Raw genomic sequence first — 16,766 nt, 5'->3', positions numbered from 1 at the left:
CATCCATACATTATATCTGAATGACATAGTTTTGGGGAAATCTCTTTCTTTTAATATTCAAACACTTAATTAAGTCTTTTATGATTTTATAAACTTTTAATAATGAGAAAATAAAAAAAATAAAAATTTAATGAGAATATATAAATATTTTAAACTGTGTTTTTAACCAATCACTTGTTTTAATTTGAATTGAAACAAATAAATGTAAATATGTATGTAAATATAATTAAAAATCTAGAGATGAAAATGAAAGGATATATTTTACTGTGTAGAATCTAAGTTTGTTATTTAAAACATATTTTTAAACAAATATTTTTTCAAGATCCCAAGCAATGGACTGCTTTAGCTATGCTGCTGTAAGTTGTAGCAATGCTGAGCGGTCAAATCTTCTTTATGGTGTGATTAGTCTTGTCAGCAATTCTTGCCAAAACAAGACACTGACAAAGGACATTCTCAATGGCTCACTTGTTCCTGTGTTCAACATTACATCAGACATGCTGATAGTCAATGAATGCATTGAGAAAATAAAAGAACCATCTTCAACATTACTGCAAGAAACCATAACCTATGGATTAGGCTGCTTAAATGAAGTAGAGATAAAAGATGTAAATCAACTGAAAGTGGAGTCATTCTTGAATTATTTAGAATCAAATCTTCTATCAGGTAAGACTTGTAATTATTCTGTCAAAGTCTTTTATTGCTTGAAAAGTAAGAAAATTCTAGATATAGTCATAAGCAAGTGAAGGAGCATTTTTGTTGACTATTTCTTTTAAAGATATGCACATATGTGCAGCAGATGTGACGTTCAAAGAGCTCATCTTTAATATCACAAAAAGTATTTTGCAGGGGACAGTTGATGTTGGTTCATGTCGGTTAGTTGTTTGTCTTTTTTTAAACATTTCACACAAAAAAAATGTAGTTCAGAAATAAAAGGTAATTTAAAATTCCTTAACATCTTGTTATTTAATTTGTATTTTATGTATTTCTACACTGATAGTGAAAGCCTGTAGATATTAGTTTATAAAAATTAAGTTTACATTGTTTCTAAAAAAAAGAATTTCAAGCTGTTATTTAAATGTATGTGTCAAGTTAATAAATTTGCCTAGGGTAGCTAGGATCTGAAGCTATGTCTCAGCATACCTACTATATCAACATCTCTTTTCAGCAAAACACAATCTGTGATTGACATGTGGTTCACAAGCTGTGGTTATGGAGACAGTTCAAAGCAAAATCTAACTGCAATATTCAGCTTAGTGTGTCATCAAGAAATTCAACTAACCAACTGTAGCTACAATGAAGCCTATTCCTGCTTTTATAATCCTAATGTAAATCTAACTGGAGAACAATATTTGTGAGTAGTATCATTAAGGGAAATATAATTTAATGCTTACCTTTTCATTAGGCTATTAGGCTATGAAAATTAATAGCAATATCTTTAAATATACTGTACCCAACAAAAACCTTTTACACATGTTATATATTTATTTTATATATTTTTTTGCTGAAATAATTTTTTTTGGTAAAACATTTTTTATGTGTAAGCTTTATTTAGTAAATATATTTGTAAACTATTATATATTGTTTTTTTTTTCATTAGCCAAACACTACAGAAATGCATCAATGCTTCAGTTGCAACCTGTAAGGGTCCATTACCTGTTGAATACATAAACCTAGCCAAAAATATAACTCTGGCATTCGGATATAAATTGTCTGCATTGAACCAATCAAGCAGTGTCAGCAACTTTACAGGAAGCTGTGGATGTGATCCAGCAGCAGCCATCAACTGCATCATGGATGTACATCACATGGCTAAACAGCCAAGTCCTGACTGGGAAAGCTTATGCCCGTATGTTTTGTGAATATTATAAGGGTCACAATAACTCAGGGGTCTCAAACACGTGGCACGCGGGCCACAAGAAGCTATTTTGTGTGGCACGCGACCACGTCCGCGAATTAAAAAAAAATTAGATAAAATTTACAATGACCACATATAAGCCGTGAAATGATTTACAACTGCATAAATCAGTAAATGAGGTGTCACTGTCGCCAACCAACCGCTTAGGCTTTCAGCTAGGTGAACGCTGGCCGGATTCTTACCGCTGGCCGATAGCGGCTAGAATCTGGCCACCATTATATCATTATATCAGGCCACGCGGCTAGCGAAACAGGAGAAAGAAAGGGAGATGGGGAGGGATGGGGTACATGTGTCAAGATTCTGTGAAAGCAAGCTTTGTTGTTAGCGAGATGATAGCAAAGGCATCACGACCATTCACTGAAGGCCAGTTTGTAAAAGAGTGTATGCCTTAGGCGTGTGAAATTATCTGCCCCGAGAAAAAGAAACTCTTCGAAGGCATAAGTTTGTCTGCAAACACAGTTGCAAGCAGGATCACCGAGTCAGCGACAAATGTTCAACAGCAACTGATTGCCGCTGCAAAAGACTTTGTAGCATATTCCATTGCACTGGACGAGTCTACTGGTGTAACAGACACCGTGTACTGTGTCGTATTCATTCGTGGGGTCGACGAAAACTTGAACATTGTTGAAGAGCAATTGGACTTACTAGCAATGTTTCAAGAACTGGAAGCTTGTATTGACAGGTGTGTGGGCTACGTGGGAAAAAACTTGTTGAAGTGGTTACGGATGGTGCACCAGCAATGTGTTCAGAGAAGGTTGGTGTTGTTGGATTAATGGTAGAGAAACGGTATCCGCTCAGCTTGGCGGGACCTTCTGCACCGAGAAGCACTCTGTGGCAAAAGTCTACAAACGAAGAACGTGATGGATGTTGTCGTGAAGACGGTGAACTTCATACGTGCACAGGGTCTCAACCACAGACAGTTTGTGTCATTTCTAGCTGATTTAGAAACGGAATACGGAGAGTTGCTTTATCATACGGAAGTCAGATGGTTGAGTCGTGGAAAAGTGCTGCAGAGATTTTTTGAACTGAGACGGGAAATAGCATTGTTCATGGCAATGAAAGACAGAGATATGTCTCAGCTCAGTGACCTAATGTTTTTGTCGGATCTTGCTTTTATTACTCACATCATGCAACATCTCAATGCAATCAATTCACAACTACAGGGCACAAAGCAGCTTATTACCGTGATGTTTGATTCATTCAGATGCAAGTTGACTTTGTGGGCCACTCAGCTGGCAGATGGAAACCTGACTCATTTCTCTTTTCTACAGAGCATAACGGTTGAACTACAGTGCCTGAAAGACTACGTAGACATCCTCTTCAGACTACTTGAAGATTTTGAACACCGCTTTCAGCAATTCACTGCTCTCGAACCACAGTTTTTCCTTGTTGCCACTCCGTTCGCAGTTGACGTGAAAAACGTTCCAGTGGAAGTCCAGATTGAACTACTGGACCTGCAGTGTGACACTGTTCTGAAGCAAAAATACGCTGATGTTCCAGATTTCTACCAGTTACATCCCAGAGAGAAGTTTTCAAACTTATTCTGCGCACCTGCTAGAATTCTAGCGATGTTTGGGAGTGCGTACGTTTGTGAACAGTTTTTCTCCAGAATGAAGATCAACAAAGCAGCATTACGATCAAGATTGACTGATGAGCATCTGAGAGCAACCTTGCGGCTTGCCACTACACGCGACTTCAGGCCTAACGTCGATGGTCTGGTCTCTGCCAAACGCTCTCAGCTGAGTGGACAGAAACATGAGTGACGAGCCATCTGCAGTAGGCCTAGTAACTAGTAATTATAGTTTTTTTTTTTTTTTTTTGGGGGGGGGGGGGACTACAGTTTCTGCTTTTTTTTTATATTAGTGACAGAGGCAACGTCAACTTATTTTAGTAAACAAAACTGCCTGTGCATGTATAAACTACAATAAATGTAATTAATAATTATATAAAAATGTTATTTTATCATTTAACTGCACAGTGACAGTAGTGTTTGTAAAATTTAATGAAAAAACATTCTCTTTTCGTGGTGTGGCCCACTGACTGATTGTTACTTTCCACTGTGGCCCACATGCTGATATGAGTTTGAGACCCCTGCAATAACTGATTAGGAGGGCTTTGATTTGGTAGTTTAAAATTAAATGGCTCAGAATTTAGGCATAAGTTAAATTTTATTAATAAATTAGAAAAATTTTTTTTAAAAGTGTTTCTCAGTATTCTCTTATTATGAGCTAATGGCTTGGGTAGGGATTGTGATTATGATATGTTGTAAAGATATACATTGCTATGCAAGTAAGTAGAATTGTGAAATGATTAAAGCAGTATAATAGTAATACATAACCTTTAATACAACATACAAGGTTTTGATAACATTTACACAGCAAAATCTCACATTCAGTACACCTTAAAGTATGTCAAATAAGTTAGCTCACTCTCATGGTTGTGTAATTAAATACCTAACATTTAAAAACATATTATTATTAATTTGCCATTGTCAAGAATGAATATTTCTAAATACATATAGTTATGTATTCTGTTATTTCATAGAAGTGTATTCTATTATTCTATCATAGACTGTTACCTCTCAGCAAAGATTGTGCCTACAGCTACGTGTCAGAGTGTGATGAGTGTAAAAGATCTACAGTAGTATCTATTGTTTCCAAGCTGAACAACAGACTAGAGGAGCAGTGTATTGAACCTCCCGAGACAGTATGTCCAGAAAGCAGAGCTATGAAGTGTGTCACTGACTTGGCTAATTTCCAAACGAGCGCGAAGGTCTCTGACAACAACTCCATTTGTGTGTAAGTAATAATTGATTGGTCATTGTAAAAACTATTGATTGGTCATTGTTAAAACTATTGATTGGTCAGTCTTAAAACTTGATTGGTCATTGTTAAAATTATTAATTGGTCATCGTTAAAACTATTTTTGCTTTGACTAGGAGGAATTTATTTCAGTTAGAATAGAGATATTCTACAAACACTTGAATAGAAATGTGGGTATTTAAATTTAAGAATAATTTTCATAATGAAAACTTTTTACAAAACAAATTAACAAAATTTGTCTCAATAAACATAAAATCTATATAAAATCTTTATGAAATTATTTAGTAAATAGTAAATATGTTTAATGAATAATTATGTCATCTCAGACTTTGCTTAAATTTGTTTACTTCACAGTAAGATCACATTGGCACGTGACTGTGTATATGAAGAAACTAAAAATTGTGATGACATCACTTCTCTGTCCATTTCAAAACGTTTGGAACAGGTGATTAAACAGTGGACCAATTTGAAGTGTAATGACACAGAAGACCAGCTCGTCTCATGTCTCGACATCTTCCAGAAAAAAGTTTATTCTATTGTTGGTTTTGATGTAAGCCTGATGGAAATAAATGTACAGAACTCTTCCATGTAAGTATTGATTTTGTCTTTCATTCAACTGACAATATATTTTTTTCTTTCAGTGTTTTTTGATGACTACATTAGGACAAATAAAATTGCGCTTCTCTTTGTATATAAATACATTTTAAGTAATGTGATATTTATTTTAGGGATCAGTGTTTTTTAAGTTTGTGAATATACTAAGTGACACTCATGTTTATCCAAAAATTTTTTTTTCCATTTACTATATTAAAAAAAAAAAGCATATGCTTTGAGAAAAAAATTGCTACAGAAAACTAAGGTTATGAAATATTGTTTGCTGTCTCTATAGTTGGACTCAAGTCTCCAGTTTGTGTGAAGAGCTGCAAGTGTCCTGGTCCTGTGTTAAAGCTTCACTTAACCTGCAAAACAATAGTACTTCTGGAAAAATCATCAAAAAGTCTATGCAAGCTTTATATACAGCAGTTGATCAGATCTGTACAGGTAATGGCTGATTGTTATCTTGATTTAGAATCTTTTTTTTAAATTTCTAAAATGTTTGTTATCCTTTAACTCATGTGTATATAACATCTTATCTTATCTTATATATTACAAACATTGCTTCAAAAAAGAAGATAATTAGTTCCTACGCATTTCATGTGTCAAACTAGTTATGCATGTTAATCAATGACTTAAACTCTGTCATTGGTTATCCTAGCTGATTCAGACAACCCATTCCATTCCTTATTATTTATTATTAATATCATAACAATTTTTTTCTGTTCTGAAATCAAGCAAGGAGAGATACTTTACAATGCTACTCATGTCAAGGTGAAGGGGCAAAAACTTGTGCTGATGTAGCAGAGGTTGAAACATGCAACAACAATCAGGTTTTCTTCACTCATTTACTCTAACAGTTTATATTTGAAAAGATAAACAAAAACTTGTATATATAAATAAATTCTGTAAATTTTTGATAAGACTAATGTTTGAAAATATTTCCCAACATCTACAGATCTGTGAGACAGTGACTGAAGCAGGCCTACCAAAATCTAGAGGCTGCAAACCTGAACCAGCTTGTAAACCTGGATGCTTCAAAGATAAATGTACCTATTGTTGCTCCAACAACTTATGTAATGATCTCAACAATGGACCTCTGGCTGGTGAATATTCATAATCTAAAGATTTTTACCTTGATTTTAGCAAAAGAATTAAATAATTCATATAAAATGTGCAACTTAATCTGTAAATTCAAAAAATGAATTTACATATTTGTTTCTCAAGATGTTGACAAAAACATGACTGGATTAGTTCACTTTACTCAACATCTCTCTCCAGTTGTTTTTTTTTTTTTTTTTTTGGGGGGGGGGGGGGGGGGGGCAGGGAGTTCAGGCACAACAAAAATTCTAATTTATAATAGCAAATATGAATTTATCATAAAGTAGGACAAGCCAAACTAAATACATGTCACTTAACTCTTATAATCTTATTTCTGATTTCACCTACACAATAGGACATTAATATTTTTGGATTATCATACATATAATACACTAAGCATAGTAAAGTAACTTTTATCATTTCAATATAACTCAACTTTGCCACTTGTGACTGAGTGTAGTTCTAATAATGATGACTGTAGAATCCTGACATCATTTTTGCTGTACTAAATGAATGAAAAAATTAACCTCAAAGCACACTATTTTTTTTCTTGTTCTGTGAATATTTTTGTTGTATATTTTGGTATTCGTCCAACCTTAATTTTAAAATAATAGGAAAAAGTAGATTGATCAAAAAGGTTAACAATTCTGTACTGGTATGTTTTAAATTTAAAGGCTTATTTTTTTTGTTTTTCATTGCTTATAAAATGTTTATTTCTGTCCAGGCTACTGTAATACGACATCTCTAGCAAGCTGTGTGCTAGACCTTAGTGCAGAATATATTCAGAAAAAAGAAATCCAGTGCAGGTAATCTTTCTTATGCACACAACACTCAGACCTAATACAATCTTCCTTAATTTTGTGCCTAATTTATTTTATTTAAAGAGTAGAAAGTACATTAAAATGTGTATTTGACTGTTTCAGCTCTGCTAGTGTTGTGCTAGACTGTATTCACAGCAAGAAGGCTGATTGTGAGTTGGGAGGGAGGAAAGACTTTGTTGACACATTATCATCACTCAATATATCTGCTGAAGTTAAAGTGTGTCTCATCCAGGAGGCTAACCAAACTTGTGACATAGGACCCATTAGCACCACAGCTATTTTAATCAACACTAATGGTCTCGAAATGTCTGAGGATGACTTGTGCAAGTGAGTGCTCTCCCCCAATAAAAAAAAATTCATCTTTTTTTTTAAAATTAAAAATAAAAAAAAAAAAAATACAGAAAAAATATCTGTTTTCTAGAACACTTGTTGGTCATATTTTTGAAAATAGTTGTATGCAATAGTTTGCAAATATTGATGACAGTAAGTAACATTCCCCATTTATAAAGCTGATAACGTTTTGTAAGAGGGATTACTTTACTCTTTATAACAAATGATAGATAAATAAATAAATATTTTTATTAAACAGCTCCTGTTCCCCTGTTCTCCTTCCCCCCTGGAAAAAAATACTGGTTATGGCCTGTATAAATCTACTTAGAATATATAAAAAATTCTAGTTTGGTATTATAGATCCAGACTTAAAAACAGAAAAAGACAGAAACCTAGACATTTTGGGTGAGACATCTACAACTGAATATGTCATTGAGAATATCTTAAACCTGGTGGAAAGTGTTTCTGACACAGGTGAATTGAATTCTACAAAAGACAGTGCCCAAAAATATTCCTTAATGCCTATTTGCTTATTTTTCTCTTTAGTGAATATAAGAAGAAATTTCCACTAAAGTTTTCACGATATAGATCGCCAGACCAAATTTAATTTTGAAATATTCTTATTTGAAAATTATAATGGTTTAGTGCTGTAGGTTAAATTAGCTAGTAATTTTTTACCCAAAGTTATACATAAACTGTAAAATTTCCAGAAAATTGTTAGAGCCATTTTCAAGATCTGTATCAGCATTCCATATTTTTTCAATGAATAATTTGTAAGCTAATTTGAGGAATTGTAAAACAAAAAAAAAAAAAAAGAAATTGTTTTGTTATATGCTACTAATTCAAGTAATTAATTTTTTTTATGTAGCGCTGTCAATGAAAGCAGAGGTCGTGTTGCACAAGCTGAGTCTTTCTGCCTGAAAGACAGTATCCTAGAGTTCAAACAAACCCAGTGGGCACTTGAAGCAATGATTGGTTCTTTGAACTGTTCTGAGAAATATAACTTCACAATCCAAGATAACTGTAGACCCTTGGATGCTTTGAAATGTTTCACATCAGTTTTAAATTCAGAAAATATTCCTTTAGTTCAAGATATTTCTTGCAAGTAAGTCTTAACATGCATGTGTCATTTGTATTTTAAAAAAAAGAAAAAAAAAAGAAATAAATTTGCATATATTTCTTGACTTCCAGTATTTAAACAAATAAATATTTAATTAATATTTAATTATATATACATCAAAAGCAATAAAGCATTTATAAATTATGCATAAATGTCTTTGTTGACTTGTCACCTGAAATCTTCCATTAGCTTATTTAATGAGACTACCCAGTGTGTGAAGGAAGCCATCAAGAACTGTACATCTGCTTGCCAGCTAGTTCAAGTCAACTCAAAGTTTGAAGTGTTTAAATCAATCTTTTCTCAAGTTTGTTCTACTGATGTTAAAATTATAGAGAAGAATGTTACAGATTTAGAAATAGCCACTTGTATTAGCAAGTAAGTTTTGACAAGGAAATATAGTTCAATGAAATTCACTCATCTGAGTCACAAGTAGAATAGGTTTATGATGATCTTTGTTCTTTTCATCTCCCTGGAACTATACAAAGTCAACTGTACATTTTTTTTTTTATCTTTACTGTTCATAGCCCAGTAGTATTTTTTAAAAATTTGATTATATTATTAAAAATGATCAATCTGTTGAGCAGTGAAAATTTTTTTTATATTGACAGTTTTACAGAGTCTGTAGGGAAACAACAAAGTAATCATAGTACTTTCAGTTTCGAAACCATAACTGATGCCTTCAATAATTTGCGGTCCTGCTTCATGGGGATAGAAGTAGACATTTTTGGTGAGACATCTACAACTAAATATGTCATTGAGATCATCTTGAACCTGGTGGAAATTGTTTCTGACACAGGTGAGTAGAATAGAAACAATAGCTGCACTATTAATATTTGATCCAACTTTTTTTTTCCAAAAGTGTTTATAAGCTCAACATCATTTATTATTGAAAGACACATTTTGAGTTAGAATTTTAATCATTGATAAAATATAAAATTTAAAATGAAAATACTTAAAAAAATATTTATTGATTATCCTTTTTTTTTCCTTCAGAAATGACTTTCCCGATGAATGGTATGTTGTATTTGAGATGGTTGATAAATAAAATTGGAATTTTATTTTAAACTATTGTTACATGATTTCATTAAATTTAATTCTAAAAAAATGTAATGTTTTCTATTTTCAATCTATTTTTTAGTGACACCAAAATGTGAGCAAAGCATCAATACTTTAATGTATGGCCATGTGGAACGCATATTTACTCTTCCTTTCCTTTCTCTGTCACAACGTGAACATGCTTGTGGGTAAGTATTATCAATTACTGACCTTCAAGAACTATTCATGGAGTTGGAAAAAAGTTGTTTAGGAAACTTAAAAATAAGTTTATATAATAAATAGCCTGTTGAAATGTAACTCAATTGTTCATCTTCTCTTATTTTTCTATTGACATCATTTTAAGACTGAAGTAATACATTTACTAGTCAACCCAGAAGCTACAATTTTATATCTTCTTTTAAATTTGGGCAGTTGGGGTGATCCATTTATTTCTTCTAAATAGTGTTAAAAAACAAGTAACTGAGCTAAATGTCTTCTCTTTGTTTTGCCAGTGATTTTGATGATGAACAAGCTCAGCTAGCCGTGAGAACCAATTGCACTAGCAACATGACTTCATCATATTATGAGGTCTTAGACACAATGAGAGAGAAATTCATTATCAACTTCTGTCCTGAAATAAAACCTGTACCCAGATGTCTGATAAGCAGAGCTGAGGAATGCATGGACAGATTCACAGCTTATTTGAATCCAAATTCAAGTGATGGACTGTGCAGGTTAGCTATGTATTTATATATATATATTTATGTAATTTTTTAAGTATAGAAACATTTTTATTGGTTTTGGAGCTTTTTTTGCATGCTGATATATTTAGGGACATGTTACATTTTAAGATAATAACAATGTATTGACATTAGGTGTTTCTTGTAATTCTTTTATAGAGAAGCAAGGGAGACAATCACATGTGCTGTCGACTACTCACAATTTTGCTCCTATGATGAGATTAAAGAATTCCACCGCAAAGCAATTATTATTTCTGACATAGTGTCACAAACTTGTTATGATGACACTGAACTAATTACCAAAGTTCGTTGTCAACTTCTAGGACGCATCGATGTTCAGCCAGGATGTTCAGAACTTACATGTAACAAAGATTTCAGTGATTGCAGGTAAAATGCATATTTAATCTAGTAGAACATTACAAAACTATGGTATACATTTAAAGTCATAAATAGCAGATAGCTAAGTTTTTTTTAACACTTTTCAAATCATAAAGAACAGAAAGCTGTTTAGTATACTTTTAAAGTCACAGATAATAGATAGCTAAGTTGTAGTACACATTTCAAGACATTACAGATATTTTTGTTTCTTACAAAATTTACGTTTTTAAAATATAACAATAATAAGGCATTGTCTCTAAGTTTGAATATTAGAGTAATGTCTAAAATGGCTTAAAATATCTTTATCTATTTCTTTTTTATATATCTATAAATTTTACTGTATACTCCGCACAAATTACAAAATGAGTAAAAAAAAATCATACAATCCACACCCTTATATACACTGTATGTGCATAGCGCCACTTGCCGTCAACTACTTTACATAGAGTTTTTGCTTATCATGGTGTATTAAAGATTCTCAGCCGCATCCATACTAATTGTTTTCTTGGGGTTTATAATGATATGTTTATAAAGCTATCCAATGTAGATTTCACAATCACACAGCGAACTATAGGAAATATAAAGACCTACTGGTATGTCCATAGTTTCCTATATGCTATGTTTATGAGTAAAATAAATTTTGTAAACCCATTTATTTGTAAAAACTTTTATGACCCGCGGGGTATAAGCACAAAACTATGGTACACCTTGTTGAGGTCAGTACAAAGGGTGGGTGTATAATCTAGCTTCCACTGTATTTAGATATTTTATATTTACACATTGCTGTAACAAAAAAAAGAAATAAATTAAAAAAATCCTGTTCAAGGCATTTTTATTAAAATCTTTGCTACTTCTCACCTTGTCAAGTAACTACTGGGGCAATTTAATATTGCCCTGTGCTAGACAGCATGTGTAAAATTTGCCATGAGCTATAATTCATTAATTAATGTAATAAACAATGAAATAAAATAAAAACAACTTTTGTTATATTCTAGTGAGGCTGAAGAGCAAGCTGCTTGTCTAATCAAGTCTGCTGGTTTGTGTACAAACCCCAATTTAGACACCACTATCATTCAACAAGTATCTAAAATTGGTGAATGCCGTTATGGAGAACCAAACAGCACCATTTCTTTGACATCCTGCAGTCAATTGCCATTCAAATGTGATATCAATGAAGCCAAAAAATGTTTAACATCAGCTTTGACAGCTTCCACAGTCAACTAGTAAGTTTTCTAAATATATATCTCATGTCTCTTGGTTGTGAATTGTGATGACATGTGAAGACATGGAAATGAAAAAAAAAAAGGATCTAGTTTCTTCTTGTAATAATGCTTGTTTTTAATTTAGTGTGATTTATTGAAAAATATATCACTGTTACGGTCGTAGCACAGCACGGTGTGCATGAATAATGGTGCAAATTTGTGTAATGAATGGAAGGGAGGTTTAAAAGGGGAAGCCGGGAGAAATTGACAGGAAGAGAAATGAAATGTTCGTATTTACATAACTTGTTGTAATATTAAAGTATTTATAGAGTAATAACCTGAGAGTGTATTATTATTTCGAAGAGTCTTGTGTCGTAACAATTACTAGTATCTGTCTTCATGACAACACTATTTTAAATTAAGAAGCAAATCATTAATATACTTCCTCATCAATTATTCTTAATAATTTTCTTTCAGTGCCACTGTTAAACAGTGTTTTGAAGAAAACTTTTACTGCCTTGGCTCTACTTTAAGTCTAGTAGACTTTGATCTGTCCATTGTCCAATTGTTCAAGATCATAATTGATGTCACCCCAGGATGGGAGAAATTGGAGAGTGAGGAGCTCAGACAGATTCTTAGCATACCAACTCATATCATTGATTTGTTTAATAAGGTAGGGTTACAACATTTATACATTTTTTTAGAGCTTATCTCAAAACTCTTTTTTTGTTCTTTATAAATGGTTTCTTTAATGTTATATTGGATAATACTTTTTGTATACTTGTTCACCCTTTCTTGAGAAATATTCAGCACATTTGAATAATTTCAGAGTTTATCTGTCAGCCTTAATTTGTGGGATGTTTGCCAGCGACTGGACACCATTGCTTTGTATATACAAGATATTCAGAGAAAATTCACCAACAGTTTTTTCCCTGCTGCAAGCCAGTCTGTAACCAAGATATTGAATGTCTTAAATGATTTTTGTGATTCTGGTAATTAAAAATACTTATTGTTGTCTTAAGAACAAAAAGTCTTTTTTTAAAAAATACTTTAATCACCAAGCTTTAAATTTGAATGTCATTGTTCAACAGGTGATGTTGATCAGAATCTTGAATTTCCTGTGATTGGTAAGTAAAATACAATATTAACATGGCTTTGGCTTCTAATTAAAACATACTTATTAATTGTTTTATCACTTTTTGAGGAAATAAACTTATGTCCGAATTTTTTTAATTGAGTGAAAATATTTTAAACAGAATCTTCAAGTTGTCCATTTCTGCAAGTCAATGCAGAATTAAACTTGTTGGTGTCACGTTCCATCTCAGAGTTTTACTCACCATCTCAGTTGGCCAACATTTCTTTGTGCAGGTAAATATTTAGTGAATCCATATGGCATAGTTAAGAAATAAATGATACAAATCTTGATAGCTAGAGAACTCATTACAGCAAACCTGTTGGATATGTATTACAGCAGTCACAGAAATTATGATAAATATTTAGGAAATCAATCACACTGATCATAAGTCTATATTTGGAGATAGAGTTTGGCATTAAATATGAAAATAAAAAACAACAACTTCTTTTTTAAATTGCTTTTTTTTTTTTTTTTTTAAATTTAGGCTTCACTCTAGGCTGCAAGAAAAGTTGGATTTTGAATTATCTGGAAGTTGCTCTGCTAGCTACACAGCTCAAAGTAAGTTTATCTTAAAAATTGCCCAAACAATTCTTGGAGATCGATGTCAAGTAGATCTATCAGAGGAGGATGTGCAAAAAAGATGTGATTTGAAAATGGTGGAACAGTGTATCCACACTTTAAACAAGAACATCCAAGATCTAGGCAAAAGTCAAACCATTACTGGCCTATGTCTGTAAGTATAGTAGCTGTATTCTCTGAAAGCACAAATATATTATTATTATTATTATGTTAGAAATGAACGGGTAGTCATTCTCTGGCGCTGCCAGGGTCGAGTTTCGCTAAAGAGAAACAAAATTCATTGTAGTCCCTTTAACAATTTCCACTGAGGAATTTTCTGGTGATGTGGCAGGTCTGCAGCAGTACCGCCCTCTGACAGGCAACAAAGATGTTCCTAGGAATGTTAAGGGCCTTGAAGGTGTCTGTGAGATCAGTTGTTATTATCCCCTTGGTTGATATAACAATGGGGTATATTGTTATTTTGGATAATATCCATAGACGCTTAATCTCCAAGCCAAGGTTCTCATATTTTCTTTGTTTTTCGATCTCAGTTTTTCTTAAATTATGAGACAGTGGTACGGCGATATCGATAATGGTAGCATTTTTTTCTTTTTTATCGATGAACAGCAGATCCGGGCGATTGAAATCTACCGTTTTGTCGGTCAGAATAGGCCTATCCCAGTACAGCAGATGTTCAGTAGACTCGAGAACCTCTTGCGGAGAGTATTTATAATAAGGGGGAGTGTCCTTACCGATCAATTAGTACGTCAAAGCCAGGGGTTGGTGTATTAACTTTGCAACTTGGTTATGGCGACCTAGGTAGGCTGATTCTGATAGGGCTGGACATCCTGCCATAATGTGTTCAATCGACTCGCCCACATTTCCACATTTTTGGCATTTGTCGACAACATTGAGTTTCAGGATATGCTTCTGGTAATTTTTTGTCCTGATTACTCTGTCCTGTATTGCTGTAACAAAGCCTTCTGTTTCAGGGTAGAGATGACCTGCTTTGAGCCATGTTAAGGAAGCAGCCTTGTCGATGTTGTCCCCATGTAATGAAGCCGGAAATTTTCCGTGGAGTGTTTTTTCTTCCCATTGGTACTGCATTTAGTATTTAGGGGTATTAAGTTTCAATGAAGTCTTTCTTAATATTTAGACTTGTAAGGCAATATTTATACACTAGCCCTGTGATGACCAACCTTATTTGGTTTGCGAGCCATTTAGTTTCAAACACTAGTGTTACAGGCCACAACAATGAAAATAAGAAAAAAATGAAATAGAGAATAAACCATTTTAAATAGTTTATTACAAATCAGTCTCTCTACTTACACAATTAAAGTTTTTTTTTTTCTGAAAATATTTGTGTAGCCCTACTCAATTAATTGTTTTTAAAATGTTCATGATTGGAAATCTCAAAAGTTTCTACAGGCAACAGGGCATAGAAAACAATTGTCTCCATCGCTTGAAATTTCTTAAACAGGGATGTCTAGCTTTGTAAATCAGTTTCATTTGCATATCTGTCTGGGCACTCCTCAGCAGCAATTAAAAACATTTCAAAATCTGCTTCTCTGTCATTTAGTTTTGAATGGAGATTTGTACCATATCTTCCACTCGTCTTGCGATTGTCTTACGATAAAGTCTGACAGCTACAACTGCATTCTTCTTTTTAGGACAGATTTCTTTCATCACTGCTAACAAGTACTTTTGCATGCTTCATTTCTTTACTCATACTGTGTGCAACTCAGTAGTTTGCCCTTACTGCAAACTCATTTTCTTTTTCCTTTTTGGTAAATAATTTGGTCATTCCCTCAACTCACTCAACTAGGTGTAAATTAGTAATCTTTTTCTTTGCGGCTCAAACCAATGATGCCGCAATTTTTAAAATGTTTTGTTTTACAATGCCTTTTTAAGCTATGTTATGTTATGTTTAATAGCAGACTCCTTTTCTGTACAAATCAAATATTTTGGCTTATTATCATGTTTAAAAAAAAAGCAAACATCTATCAAGTTTTTCTGGAAGTTTCTTAATTGAGTCTACCTCTTGCTCCTATTTCATTAACGCTCAAATATTAAATGGTATGGTACTACTGACATTGATACCAAAAAGATGCAGTAATGATGCCATGTGTTGCACACACAAGGTGTCAAGGACATGACCAGCTTAAGAAATCAGTGATATTGTCTAAAAATAAAAAATAATACACTAGATTTGAATAAAATCCATGGAATTTCCAATCCTAACTTAGTGATAAAAATGTTCTACTTTTTAAAACATTTTCTACACTTTGTTCCGATGTTTTTGTGGGCCGGATGGAAACAAGTCACAGGCCGGATCTGGCCCACAGGCCATAGTTTAGGCATCACTGTACTAGCCTACTTGTATTTAACTTTAATATTATAGTCTAGGTTATTAGTGTCCCTTAAGCCTCTGTAGAGCAATATGGGCTCATCTCTACAATAGCATAATAGCATATCTGTCTTTCGTACGTGGTTTTTTAAGTAACTATAATGATGTTAATTAATGTATAATTGATGGGGGTTAATTCAATTACTGGGAAGTCTTTTTATTAATCTTAGTTAAAAAGTTGATACTTGTAATTTTTTCAAGTATGTATAAATTTTTGCAGAGTTCTAGAAAAGACAGATTATTGTGTTGAAAGATTTAGTTACAAGTGTGATAGATGTGCACTGTCTAGAATAAATGCAATGTACAAGTCTGTTAAAGAGTCTGCTGCAGAGAAGTGCACTGTGGCTGAACCAGAGCCAGTCTCATGCCAAGAGAATGACCCAGAAGATACATCAGCTAAATGTGATGTTAAAAAAGCTGCAAAGTGTGCTTTCAACCAAATGAAAGAAACATTCAAAATATTTAAGAAAAACAAAGACAAGTGCAAGTATGTACAATGTTAACCATTCATTGTATCTTATTAAAGGATCTCAAACACAAGTTACAAAGCTACATCACCTTTTTAAAACAGTGTACATTAAACACAACTAACAAAGTGAAGAATTTAC

At 33.0% G+C, this 16,766-nt stretch overlaps 1 protein-coding gene across 3 annotated transcripts in view; it reads left to right on the top strand.

Annotated features, from left to right (window-relative positions):
* Positions 1-16,766, top strand: part of LOC106058994 (uncharacterized) — an 83,875-nt gene that overhangs the window by 25,707 nt on the left and 41,402 nt on the right. For all 3 annotated transcript variants that reach the window (XM_013216516.2, XM_013216519.2, XM_013216517.2), the window contains 25 exons: positions 323-663; positions 776-872; positions 1,166-1,351; positions 1,598-1,846; positions 4,486-4,713; positions 5,092-5,325; positions 5,627-5,778; positions 6,070-6,164; positions 6,290-6,437; positions 7,157-7,238; positions 7,356-7,580; positions 8,452-8,688; positions 8,893-9,078; positions 9,312-9,499; positions 9,697-9,717; positions 9,842-9,947; positions 10,251-10,472; positions 10,638-10,865; positions 11,852-12,079; positions 12,536-12,731; positions 12,888-13,050; positions 13,150-13,185; positions 13,315-13,426; positions 13,678-13,926; positions 16,379-16,645. In XM_013216516.2, the coding sequence (XP_013071970.2) occupies positions 323-663; positions 776-872; positions 1,166-1,351; positions 1,598-1,846; positions 4,486-4,713; positions 5,092-5,325; positions 5,627-5,778; positions 6,070-6,164; positions 6,290-6,437; positions 7,157-7,238; positions 7,356-7,580; positions 8,452-8,688; positions 8,893-9,078; positions 9,312-9,499; positions 9,697-9,717; positions 9,842-9,947; positions 10,251-10,472; positions 10,638-10,865; positions 11,852-12,079; positions 12,536-12,731; positions 12,888-13,050; positions 13,150-13,185; positions 13,315-13,426; positions 13,678-13,926; positions 16,379-16,645 (4,476 nt within the window). The remainder of the gene's footprint in view (positions 1-322; positions 664-775; positions 873-1,165; positions 1,352-1,597; positions 1,847-4,485; positions 4,714-5,091; positions 5,326-5,626; positions 5,779-6,069; positions 6,165-6,289; positions 6,438-7,156; positions 7,239-7,355; positions 7,581-8,451; positions 8,689-8,892; positions 9,079-9,311; positions 9,500-9,696; positions 9,718-9,841; positions 9,948-10,250; positions 10,473-10,637; positions 10,866-11,851; positions 12,080-12,535; positions 12,732-12,887; positions 13,051-13,149; positions 13,186-13,314; positions 13,427-13,677; positions 13,927-16,378; positions 16,646-16,766) is intronic.

The sequence above is a fragment of the Biomphalaria glabrata genome, chromosome 1 (assembly GCF_947242115.1).
Source record: "Biomphalaria glabrata chromosome 1, xgBioGlab47.1, whole genome shotgun sequence".
NCBI lineage: Eukaryota > Metazoa > Mollusca > Gastropoda > Planorbidae > Biomphalaria > Biomphalaria glabrata.
This window is presented reverse-complemented; position numbering and strand designations above follow the sequence as displayed.